Source organism: Carcharhinus amblyrhynchos, chromosome 18 (assembly GCF_965287045.1).
Source record: "Carcharhinus amblyrhynchos chromosome 18, sCarAmb.v2.hapA, whole genome shotgun sequence".
NCBI lineage: Eukaryota > Metazoa > Chordata > Chondrichthyes > Carcharhiniformes > Carcharhinidae > Carcharhinus > Carcharhinus amblyrhynchos.
The window spans coordinates 46,300,363-46,313,302 of record NC_137341.1 but is presented as its reverse complement, the minus strand read 5'-3'; the positions used below and the strand labels follow the sequence as shown (position 1 = coordinate 46,313,302).

Sequence of the window (12,940 nt, the reverse complement as noted above, 5' to 3'; positions counted from 1 at the left end):
AAGTACCAACAAGTACCAATTCAGTCCAATAAGAAAGCTCTGCTATTCAATGAGGCCATGACTGATAATCCGGATCCTCAACTCCACTTTCCCGCTATATTTCCATAACCCTTGATTCCCTTACTGATTAAAAATCTGTCTATGTCAGTCTTGAACATACCTAACGAACCAGCCTTGACAGTCTTCTGCGGTAAAGAACTCCACACTACTCTCTGAGAGAATAAATTCATCCTCGTCTCTGTTTTAAATATTTTTGGAATGCTATTAGCGTCTTCTAAGTGAAGATTGATGTTAACTCCTCTGCCATTTCTTGGTTCCCCAGTATTATTTCCCTAGTCTCATTCTCTAAAGGGCCATTCATGCTGGCCTCTCTCTTTTTATATATTTAATGAAGCTCACATTGTTTTTATATTGCTTGCTAGTTTATCCTCATAATTTATCTTCTCCCTCTTTTGGTCATCTTTTATTGGTTTTTAAAACTTCCCCAATCCTCTAGTTTACCACAAATATTTGCCACATTATATGTTTTTTTCTTTCAGTTTAGTATTACCTGTAACATCCTTGGTTAATCATGGTTCATTGAATCTACAATACAGGAAGAAGCCATTTGACCCATCGAGCTTGCATGGACAACAATCCCATCCAGGTCCTGTCCTATCCTCATAATCCCACATATTTACCCTCCTAATCCCCCTGACATTAAGGGGAAATTTACCATGGCCAATCAATCTAATCTGGAAATCTTTGGACTGTAGGAAGAAACTGGAATGCTGTGGGAAGAAACCCACACAGACACAGGGAGAATGTGCAAACTCCACACAGACAGTGACCCAAATTGAACCTGGAATTGAGCCCAGGTCCCTGGTGCTGTGAGACAGCAGTACTAACCACTGTGCCAACATGTCGCCCCCTTCCTAGAATTGGGGAAGCGATGGTCTAGTGGTATTATCACTAGACTATAATGTAGAACTCAGCTATGTTAGTGGACCCAGGTTAGAATCCCCCCAGGGCAGTTGGTGGAATTTGATTTCAATAAAAAATTCTGGAACTAAAAATCCACTGATGACCATGAAACCACTGCAGGAAAAATCCATCTAGTTCACTAATGTCCTTTAGGGAAGGAAATCTGCCAGCCTTACCTAGTCTGGCCTATATGTGACTCAAGAACCACAGCAATGTGGTTGACTCTCAACTGCCCTTCAAGGGCAACCAGATATGGGCAATAAATGCTGACCGGTGATGTCCAGTCACACGAATGAAAATAAAATCTTCTTTTTCATTGGAATAGTCTTTGTTATGAGTCATAACTGCCAACTTGAACAGTTTCAACCAGGCAAGCTGCATTAAAATTGGCTTAAGTATTTTAAAAATGAGATTGGTAAGTAAGTATGATACCAAATCTACAACACTATGATTTTACTGAAGGTAACTTCTGAATTCAAAATATTTTGGTTCAGTCCTAATTTTGGTCATTGAGAGGAATCTGAATCTTGACCCATTTAGGATTCTTAGGATGCAACTCCTTTTCTTCAGCAAAATGGTTCAACAGATGCAGTTTGCAGATTTGAGTATACAGTTCCAATGCAGCTGTTAAATAATCTTAAACTCTTTGCCCTTTGTACCGATGCCAACGATTGCTGCCAAATATTTTGACTGGATGTTGAGAAGCTCCTGCCTAATTATTGGTAGCAGATTGTAGTGAAAAACTTCATGGATTAAGAGAAGGATCAATAGACACAACTGAGAATATGTTGACTGCTGTTAAAATTATTGCTATTATTGCTATTACTGCTATTAATATTATTTTACTGAATCAGAAATTGATCTTTGGCTCAAAGGTAAGAAAGTCAGTCAACCATGATCTGTTGAACTGTGATGATTGTGACATATAACAATCAAAATAGTTCTACACCAGATTGTTGCATTTTGAATGATCTCTCTCCTCAGTTAAGACACTCTTTAGTTTTTGGTCACCTGTCCTTAACATTTCTTTGTGTGGCTCTGTCAAAATTTGTTTGAAACTGCCCCTGCGAAATACCTTTGGATGTTTTACCACACAAACTCCACCTACCCAAGTTACTGTGTACTTGTCCATTGGAATTTAATTGACTAATGTATTGAATCTTATTGACTTTTTTAATTGCTGCCATTAAAATGCTTCTTAATTCAATTGCAGGATCAGAAATCAACTTTTTTCCAGTTTGGAGCTTCCATTCACCAACAAGTTAGCGTGATGTTAAATATCATGGAAGAATATGACTGGCACGTGTTTTCAATTGTGACCAGCACCTTCCCTGGATACCATGAGTTTATTAGTATATTAAAAACTACAGTTGAAAACAGTTTTGTGGGCTGGGAACTACTCAATACCATCACGTTGGATGCTGTTGATGGGGATTCAAAGGCTCAAATCCAACTGAAGAAAATACAGTCGTCAGTCATTCTGTTGTACTGTTCGAAAGATGAAGCCATTTTTATACTGGAGGAAGCCCGTTCGCTGGGCCTTACAGGTTATGGTTTCATCTGGATTGTGCCTAGTTTGGTAACAGGTAACACAGACATCATACCGGAGGAGTTTCCAGCTGGGCTGATTTCCGTGTCGTATGATGAGTGGGACTACACCCTGACAGAAAGAGTGACAGATGGTGTTGGGATCATAACAACAGCTGCTTCTGCCATGATGGAACAATATGGATACATCCCTGAAGCGAAGACAAGTTGTTACGGCCAATTGGAAAGGAAAGTTCTTCCGTTTCTTTCACTGCACAAGTAAGTTCCCGACATATTTGCTTTACAGTTCTGTTGAAAACCTACAAGATCATTCAGTATTTAACACTTCTATATTTAATTCTCTATTGATGAAAAGGTGTTAGGAAATAAAGAAAACAAAAAAAAAGCAAGGGATAGACTTTGTGGGGCCTTCCTTGAGTCCGACTTGAGTGAGTTGCTGCTGCACATTATAAAGCTCTGGCCAGGTATGTAATAAAATAGTCAGACAGTTTTCCTGCCTTAATGTGGGTTTCTAATTTGACAGATGTAATCAGAAGAGCTGTTGACTAACAAAGCAAATATTTCCACACAGAGAGTGGGGAAGATTTGAGAACTTATCAACTGAGGGTACTTCTGTGCACTTTCTCACTGCCAAAGTCAAAACAGTAATTAAAGATACCTTGAAGCAGACCTGTTTCTTGGCAGCGAAATTGGAACATAATGGTAAGAGGCACAGAAGAAGGGAAGGAAGAATTGTAAAAATAATGTAATTTAAAATAATCGGCTTAAAACATATTTTACAAATAGGGTGGGGAGAAAAGAGTGAAAGACTGAAAGGCAAGGCAAGAGCTGATCGATTCTAAACCTACATTATCTGAAAGTTCACCTGCAGTTAAGTTTGTCATTGTTTCACTGATTTGAGTAGGATTGCTTGCTCTGCAATGGGGTTTCATTTAAGATTATAGGGCGATCTTACCGGCTCGTCACACTAGTCGATTGGCGTGGTGAGCTGGTGGGATCGTGAGAGAGGTGAAAAACCGTGTTCTCGCCTCTCGCAATTCTACTGGCCCTGGATTGCAGGCACAATCAGCCTCACGCTTGCAAAGGTTGCAAGATTGGTTTTAATATTTAAATATGTTTTTAAATATTCATAGTGAGCTCAGGACAAAATCGTCCAGGCTCACTTGCCTTTATGGCATCACCAATGGAGGTCCCCATCGTGAGAATCATGTATGTGTCGTGATGGCCTTGCCAGTGGGACCATAGGTCATTGGCAGCCCCCTTGATGGTTGGGTGCTGAGGGCAGTGCCCCTTTGGCAGTGCCAGCTTGACACTACTTGCCGGAGACCCTGGTAACATCAACCTAGCACCTTGGCATATCCAGCCTGGCATTGCCCACTGAGCAGTGTGGCACTGCCCACCAGGCAGCAGACAGTGCCAAGGGACAGATAATGTTAGGGGCGGAGTCTAAGGTGAGGGGAAAGGCCTAAGAGAAGCTGGCCAGGGGAGGTAGCTGTGCAGTCTGCAATCGGGGATCGGCCAGGGCAGTGATTGACTAGATTGAGGAGCATAAGGTAGGGATTGAGGCAGTGGGGGGGGTTGATTGGCTGGGGCATGTATTGGGACAGTGATTGATTGGGGCTGGAGGTAGGTATTGGGACAATATCCAGGGGTTGGGGGACAGACTCATCCCTCTGTTCTGTTGCATGCACAGTAGTGTTCTCTAGCTGTGAGCAACCAGCTTTCTGGTGAGAAAAGACTTCATCCACTCCCTCGACTGGCATGAATCACACTGTTTTTCTTTTTTACACTAACTGACATAAGATCATGGCTGAAAGCTTGCTGAAAAAATGGGTGTGATTCTCTCCCATTTTCATGCTCGTTCGGCACTTATTTTTGGTAAAATTGCCCCCAGGTCATTGCCAAGACAGAGATATCTTCAGAAGTGTTGACATAGTTTTTATTATTTGTTTATTTATTTGTGTCACAAGTAGGCTTACAGTAACACCGCAATGAAGTTAGTGAAAATCTCCTAGTCGCTACACTCCAGCGTCTATTTGTGTCCACTGAGGGTGAATTTAGCGTGGCCATTGCGCTTAACCAGCATGCCTTTCAGACTGTGGGAGGAAATCAGAGCACCCCAGGAAAGCCACACAAACATGGGGAGAATGTACAGACGCTGCACAGACAGTGATCCAAGCCGGAATTGAACCCAGGTTCCTGGTGCTGTGAGGCAGCAGTGCTAACTACTGTGCCACTGTGCCTCCCTAAGTTTCTAAGCTTTTAATTTTTGCTGTGGATGTCATGATTTCTTCTAAATTATGAGTAACTATTTTTGAAAAAACCTACAGTTCTGGGTGACAACTATCTTTCCATCGAGGAAGGAGGGGAATATGGTGATGTCCTGATTTCCACGAAACTCAAAGGAATTTTATATACATACTTGAAACTGAAAAATTTACAAATCTCTGGGGAAGGAGGTTGGAAGGAGATTTGAATAGCTTTTTCAAAGAGGTGGCACAAGCACAATGGGCCAAATGGCTTTCTGTGGGGTATGATTTTATGAATTACATAAAGATTAAAAAAACCATAGATGTTGGAAATCTGAAATATACACAGAAAATGCTGGAAATACACAGCAGTTCAGGAAGCACCTTGAGAGTGAAACTACAAAAGGTCGTGAATGCAGCCCAAACCACCATGCAAACCAGCCTCCCATCCATTGACTCTGTCTACTCTTCCCATTGCTTCGGCAAAGCAGCCAGCATAATTAAGGACCCCACGCACCCCAGACATTCTCTCTTCCGCCTTCTTCCATCAGGAAATAGATCCAAAAAGTCTGAGGTCACGTACTAATTGACACAAGAACAGCTTCTTCCCTGCTGCCATCAGACTTTTGAATGGACTTACCTCGTATTAAGTTGATCTTTTTCTACACCCTAGCAATGAGTATAATGCTACATTCTGCACTGTCTCCTTTCCTTCTCTATGAACAGTATGCTTAGTCTCTATAGCTGGCAATAAATTAACTTTTCACTGTATATCAATACATGTGATAATAATAAATCAAATCAAAATCAAATTGGTGGAACCTTGTCGAGGCGTTGAGGTTCTCACCGCTCGGTTGGAGAGCCAGCGAGAGATCTGCACTGCATCTATTTGGGAAGGCTCACTGAACCACAAGCCAATCAGGCAGTGATGAGGTCAGCGGTGGATGTTCATCTGTATTAGCAAAAATGAGTCCAATTTCTCATGCGGTTCAAATGGAAGATGAACTAATTTAGCGACGCCATGCTGACCAATTATTGTCATCTCAAAATGATTTTTCAGAATCATCTCCAGAAGTATCAAGTAGTCCCCATACTGCGAATACTACTGATGATTCTATCTATGCTACTATATCACGTGAGGGCAGCACAGTGGTCAGCACTGCTGTCTCACAGTGCTAGGGACCTGGATTCGATTCCAGCCTTGGTTTACTGTCTGTGTGGAGTTTACATATTCTCCCTGTGAATACATGTGTTTTCTCCTGGTGCTCTGGTTTCCTCCCACCATCCAAAGATGTGCAGGTTAGGTGGATTAGCCATCACTAATGTGCAGAGTTATGAGGAAAGGGTAGATGGGAGGTCCTGGTAGGATGCTCTTTCAGAGATTCATTGATGCGTTGATTCCAGAGATGAGGGGGTTAGCTTATGAAGAGAGATTGAGTAGACTGGGCCTGTACTTATTGGAGTTTAGAAGGCTGAGGGGAGCTCTTATAGAGACATATAAGATAATGAAGGAAATAGACAGGGTGAGATTATTTCCACTTAGAATGGAAACAAGAACTAGAGGGCAAAGCCTCAAAATTTAGAACAGAGTTGAGGAGGAACTTCTCCCAGAGGGTAGTGAATCTTTGGAATTTTCTGCCCATTGAAGCAGTGGAGGCTACCTCGTTAAATGTGTTTAAGTCACAGATAGATAGATTTTTGACCAATAAGGGAATTAAAGTTATGGGGAGCAGGCAGGTAAGTGGAACTGAACCACAATCAGATCAGCCATGATCTTATTGAATGGCGGGGAATGCTCGAGGGGCTAGATGGCTTACTCCTCCTATTTCTTATGTTCTTATGTTCAATGTAGAATCAATGGGCTGGATGGCCTCTTTCTGCACTGTTGGGGTCTTTGAGCCTTGCTGCCCAGGACTTAAATCTGGTGGAAGCAGGAAGGTGGCACAATTCCAGCAGGTCACCATCCTGCCTGGTTAAATGCCAAATCTGCCTTCAAGCTTGTTACCAGTGAGAACAGAGGATTCAGTCCAACATTTCAGGTCCAGAATTTTTCATCAAAACTGACAAGAATTGGAAACGTAATAGATTTTTGAGCAAGTGAAAGAGGGAAGGGTTGAAAGAAGAACATACGTAGGAGAGATTAAATGACAGTTTCATGGTGCAAATCTAGGGGGTAATTCTCCCATCCCACTCTGTGCTGGGCGTCCTAGCCCGTTACCGTCTCCCAGCGTCGGATTTCCGGCAGTGTCACATCCATGCTGGAAATTGGTGGTGGGGGGGTGGTGGGGGGGGGGGGGGGGGGGGGGGGTGCATTGGGGGGGGGGCAGTGTCACATCCATGCTGGAAATGGTGGGGGGAATGAGTAATACTCATTCCCATATACTTTAACTGTGGTTACCAGGCCTGGGACTGATGTCTCCAGATCCATCAGCATCTCCCCCCATCCCCCCGACCCCAGCAGAGTGGTTCACTCCAGTGGGGATTACACTAGCTCTGCATTTTCGGGGAGCTAGCAGCCTGACCCCACTGGAGTGAAGGAGGGGGCTAGTTCCCTGAAAGTGGGGAGCTACTATAAATCCTAGTGGAGTGAAATACTCCTGAAGGGTGGGGAGAGGCTAACAGGCCCAGAGACCTCAGTGTCAGGCCCGCTAATTAAATTTAAGTTAAATTAAAATTAGGTTTAACATACCCTGCCTCTCCGCCGATTTCCAGCTCGGAGCAGACTCTGCTCGAAATCTGGCACTGGGAGACTCTATCACAGTGGGAACGCATCCACTAATCACATGCATCGCCCTCCACGGGATTCTCCCCGCCTGCTGCATTAAAAAATGAGTGCAGTGGGATGGGAGAATTGCCCCCTTAGAATTCTTTTGGGAGAATTCCGGCCATAATGTTTTGTTTCTTCACTTATCTCACTACCGCTCCCTTTGGCTTTGTATAATAAACCATTTGTCATTCCTCTTGCCTTTTGCTATATCACTTATCTTCCCTTTAGTTGTTCTTTTCACCCTCCCCTCTTTCATTTGTTAAATTACTGTTATTAAATTTTCTCAGTTTTGATGGAAGATCACAGAACTGAAATATTACTTCTGTTTCCTTTTCCACGTTACTGCCTGCTCTTCTGAGTATTTCCAGCATTTTCTGTTTTTACTTATGAATTCTTTATCATTTTGTACCTGGCTTGCTTTGCTTGAGCGACAAAATAAACAAACAAATGAACCTTTCAGTTCACCAACACCGAGATATGTGGTACACATTTCCCCTTATGAAAACATGATTGATGATCGAAAACCATAATCCTCTGACAACATTTCTACTCCGGTTTTGCAAACTATGCCATTATCTGTAAATCACTAAAAAGAGCACATTCTTTCTGCATCTGGCCTACCCATAGCTCATTTCGACCGTGAGGCAAAAGACAGATGGTAATCAATGTTTAGGGAACTGTGGTTGAAGGGCAAAACCGATGATTTATGGTGATGATTTATTAACACTAAATAATGACTTTAAGTTATTTAAATTTTTAACTGATGAGTGCAAACAACTTATCACTTTCATGTCACAGGTAGTTTATTTTCAATAAGCCCATGGATCATGCTGCTCACATAGCACACTTCTTTTCTGCGAAGGCACTCAAAAATATCTGGGTAATGACAGAGCAGAGGAAACTTGAAGATAATCTATTTGAAGGTAACTGGTAAATAGGAGTCAACATGAGCAGGATTTTCCGCTCTGGTGGAATCTAACTGCAATCATAGTAAGCAGTCCCATTACTTCTGAGCACCTAAAAGCACTGACAGACCCTGGTTTCCAGGGTAACCCTGTTTTGAATAATATGGTAGGCCTTCAGTGGCTGTGACAGGGAATCCTAACTGCCTCCATGATTGGAATGAAATAACCATTGTGGGGCGCCATGTGCTTTTATAGGAATTCTTGCAGGCTGTGAAGGGTAAGATGGTATCCTAGGTCTCTGCAAGGAGCTGTGAAGATTCCCTGGTCTTTAGCCTTGCTCCTCTTTCCCGTCCACCAGCATGACTTCAGTCTCCTGTCCCCACCACTTCCCTTATGCCAAGGACCGTTCTCTTGATTCCACATTCCACCCTAATTCTTGCCTTTGTGCACAGGTCATTGTTATCTCTGGTTTTGAGCAGAAGTTAGATTTGTGAAAGAAAGGTTTAGCCAGTAAAATCGCTTGAGTTTGTGTACTCCTCATGTGCCCCTGAGTTCAAGTCAACCCGCATGATGGAGTCAGTAAAGAAATATTTAAAAAAAAAGACTCTTTGGCTTTGAAAGAAGGTCAGTGAGATTACACTTTGTGAATGAATAAAAACATTAATCTGAAAAAATATACAATTTAGAACATGACTGCAAAACAAGAGGTCTTCAGTCCAAACTAAGAATTGGTAAGTAACTGACCTACCGATCCCCAAAAGTTTATCCACATCTATAAGGCCCAAATCAGGTGTCTGATGGAGTACTGTCCATTTGCCTGGAACAGCATGTACCATCTACAATATGCACTGCAGCAACTTGTCAAGGCTATTTGGATAGGACCTTCCAAATTCACTGCTTCCACTACCCAGCAGGACAGGGGCAGCAGGTGTACGGGAACTCCAACATTGGAATGTTCCCCTCCAAGTCACACACCACCTGACTTGGAAATATATCGCTGTTCCTTCATTGTTGCTGGGTCTAAAACCTGCAACTCCCTCCTATTAACATCTTTTGACTGCAATAGTTAAAGAAGGTGGCTCACCAGTTTCTCAAGGACAGTTAGGGGTGGGCAATAAATGTTAGCTTTACATTCCAAGTAAGAATATAAAAAGAAATGTTCAGGACTTTTCAAAGAGGCACTGGCAAAATTGGGTGACTGAGATGCATTGAGTGAGATTAATAATCTCCTTGGCAGAATGGTGGAGGCCAAAGCTCTGAAATCATTCCAGAGTTAAGGGCTGTGGTGTATCTTTCTATGGAAGGATGAGCTGAATGAGTCAGATGGCTCTTGGGGGCACAATTAACATTTTTCTCATTCAAGGTACTGAACAAATTTCAGAAAGATAACACCCGGCACAGCATTAAACATGAATTTCGGAAAAAAAGTCTGACATATGAAAAGAAAAAACTTACTGAGCAAGAAAACAATAAGTAACAAATAAAGATGAGCATTAGAGAGTAATAGAGAGTTTCCGGTTCATTTGCAGGTTCAGGGTGTTCACTCACTCACCCTCACCTACTGTGAGAGAGTGAATGAGAGTGCATGATGGTGTATGGGTGAAAGTGAGTGGGAATCTTGATACTGAGAGTGAGGCAGACTTATGAACGCTTTTGAGCTCCAACAGTCTCTTATACTCTCTCAATCCCTCTCATACTCCCTCAGACCCCTCGCATTCTCTCAATCCCTCTCACACTCTCTCAGACTCCCTCAAACTCTCTCAATCCCCCACATTCTCACCCCAACACACTCTCTCACTCCCAGACTCTGCCAATGTCCCCACACTCCCTCACAAAATCTCCCATTCACTTGCAAGTCTGCCCCTTCCCCCACACGCCTTCATTAGCAACTTCCTTTCCCTCCACCACTTCACTGGCACACCCCATTCCCTCTTCACTGGGAAGACCCCCCCCTTCAAAGACATCAGCCCTATCCCCTCCCTCCCACCACAAATAGTGGGAACCACCAACAATGGAGTTTCCCAAAGGGCACTGCCAAATTGACCCCATTCTACTGCCTCATATTCTTTTCTGCCCAGCCTGAGACCTGCTCCGGCTGGTCCCAATCCCTTTTCAGCCCGTCATGGTCCTGCTTTAGACACGTGTATCCTGTTCCTCAGCACGTCTGCTCTCTTATCTTGACCCTCTGTCAGCATTGTTCCTGGCCTTGTTCCCTGGCTGCACTACTTGGCTCCTGGTCCTCAGCTCCCCATGGCCCAATCTCACTGCCACTGATGTTCGCTGCTCCTCCAGCCGCAGGTTGTTTCTCTCTCACGTAGCAAGCATGGAAACGAAATGGCCTATGGTTGAAGGAGCAACTCTATGCGGATTTCTCCATTCAAACTGAACACTGGCTCCTGGGGCTGCATAGAGGGACTTTGAGGGCCACATTTGGCCTTTGGTCAGCATGTTGGACAAACCTAGTGTGGAAAAAAAGTTATTTTCATAGCAAATTCCTCCAGCTGCTGTTTGACACAAAGGCAACAAGCAATGAATTTTAACACAGGCATTAGTATAATTTTATTATAACAGTATTTTTTTGCAACATGCAGATAATGGCCCCAAAATTCACAGAACTGGAAAGGGTAGGAAAGCTTGATTTGTCATTGGGAAGGGGAGACCAGAATTTGTACTGAATCTGCATAAACTGAAATTCAATCCCATTTGTCGAGGACAAAGGAGGGAGTTCCAGGTTTTGACCCTTTACGTTCTGCTGGGTATAGGGAAGGGTGGGAACACGATGAGTGAATCTTTAATCAGCTCTCCCCAATTACAGGGGTTTATGGGGAAGGACTCTTTGGCTTCCTTGCATGTCCCATTCTTTGTGAACTTCGAACATCTCAGCAGAAATTATGCCAGCGGACAGCTAGGGCTGAATTTCTGTTACTGAGGTAGGTAGCTCGTGTCAGGAAATTTCCCAACTTGGCAGGCTATTTTTGGTTTAATGGCCCTGTGACTTCTGCTCTTTGCTCCAGGGTGTCAGAGGCAAGATGGAATCGGGCCCGCTGAACCTGGAAGCAGATTACAGGCAGCCACAGGAGGTGGCCGAGTGCCGAGGCAGACTGGTTCTCTGCGTCTTTGTCCCAGTTGTATTATCTGGGAATTGTTTCAGTAGAAGCAGGTGGCCAGCCATCTGAGTTATCCACCTGTTTCATTATGAATGCATTTGCTATATAAATGCATTAGCTCAGCAGAGTTTCTGTTTTATCAACTGAGTGGTGTTCACTTCACTTCATTGACATCTTTTTATGATTGTAGTAAGTTTTTTTTTCTGTGATCTCTTTTGTCAAATTGTAAGGGCGGGTTCTCCCCCAGCAACATATTTTCCTGTGGTGGAGGCAGTGTGCCATTGGCCGGCAGGTGGATCTTCTGGTCCTGTTGATGTGTATGGGATTTTCTTTGCCATGAAACCTGAAAACTGGGGATGTCATTATTAGCAGGACTGGAAGATCCCTCCAGTGGGAAGGACCAGAAAACTTCAGCCTAAATGTTTATTTGGGCAAGATGAAGAGGTGTGGGGGGGAGGGGTTGATTCCACCCCCCCCTCCCCAAAACTGGCAGATTTTCCCTCCCATCTTTTGGATGCACTTAGTTGAATTTCTGACACTCTGTGCTTCACAGAGTCCACTGGAGAATTCACGTCCAAGTGGGGGGAGGAGGGCTAATTACACCCAAAAGAGGCTGGCATCAGTGTGCTGAGTGGACCATTGGGCATGAGCAATGGCCCTCCCCCATTGCTGGCCTCCTGATTGCCAGCCTCTCAATCATCACCCCTGACAACCCCCCTCCCCGATCGCCTGCTTCGACCCCCCATCCCCCAATTGCCAGCCTCAATACCCCCCCATACCCCCAATGGCTAGCCCAGTGCCCCCAATGGGCAGGCCGACGCCCACCCCCCCCACCATGGCTCACCACAATTGCCCTTCCTCCACCCCCCACCAATTGCTGTGCCATGTGTGCAGCAGCTTCCCCCCCGCCCCTCACCCCACCATTGATCGTCGCCTAGAAGGCCCCAACCCTCAGGTCCCACCCCCTTGGCACTACTTGGTGCCCAATGGGCAATGCTAGGGTGCCACTGCCAGGGTGCCAGGCTGGCAGTGCCCACTGGGCACTACTTGATTAGTGCAGTGAAACTGGGAAAATTCACCATCTGTGAAGTGGTCATAGTTTCTGTTACTGATAATAGAGTTGCTCTGTTTGTTTGATGATTTTATTAGATGAGAGGAAAATCAGTTAATGTTTTAAGAACATTTCTGAATGCTTTTTTTTCTCAGAATTTCAAAACTTGCCATTGTTGTTATATGGCTCATTGGTTCTGTAGATAGAGCATATTGAGTGAATGGGCATGGAGGGGGCATGAAGGTAGCATACAATGGGAGGCATGGGGGTGGCATAGGAGAGAGCATGGTTCCTGAATCCAGATTATGGTTCTTGACTCCTCTGATGGGTCATGGAGGAACTAGCTTGAC

The 12,940-nt window shown here is 44.1% G+C and overlaps 1 protein-coding gene across 2 annotated transcripts in view; it reads left to right on the top strand.

The window, feature by feature from the left end:
- The window catches only part of grin2aa (glutamate receptor, ionotropic, N-methyl D-aspartate 2A, a), a 339,421-nt gene that overhangs the window by 145,661 nt on the left and 180,820 nt on the right, over nucleotides 1–12,940 (top strand). For both annotated transcript variants that reach the window (XM_080206947.1, XM_080206946.1), the window contains exon 4: nucleotides 2,177–2,769. In XM_080206947.1, the coding sequence (XP_080063073.1) occupies nucleotides 2,177–2,769 (593 nt within the window). The remainder of the gene's footprint in view (nucleotides 1–2,176; nucleotides 2,770–12,940) is intronic.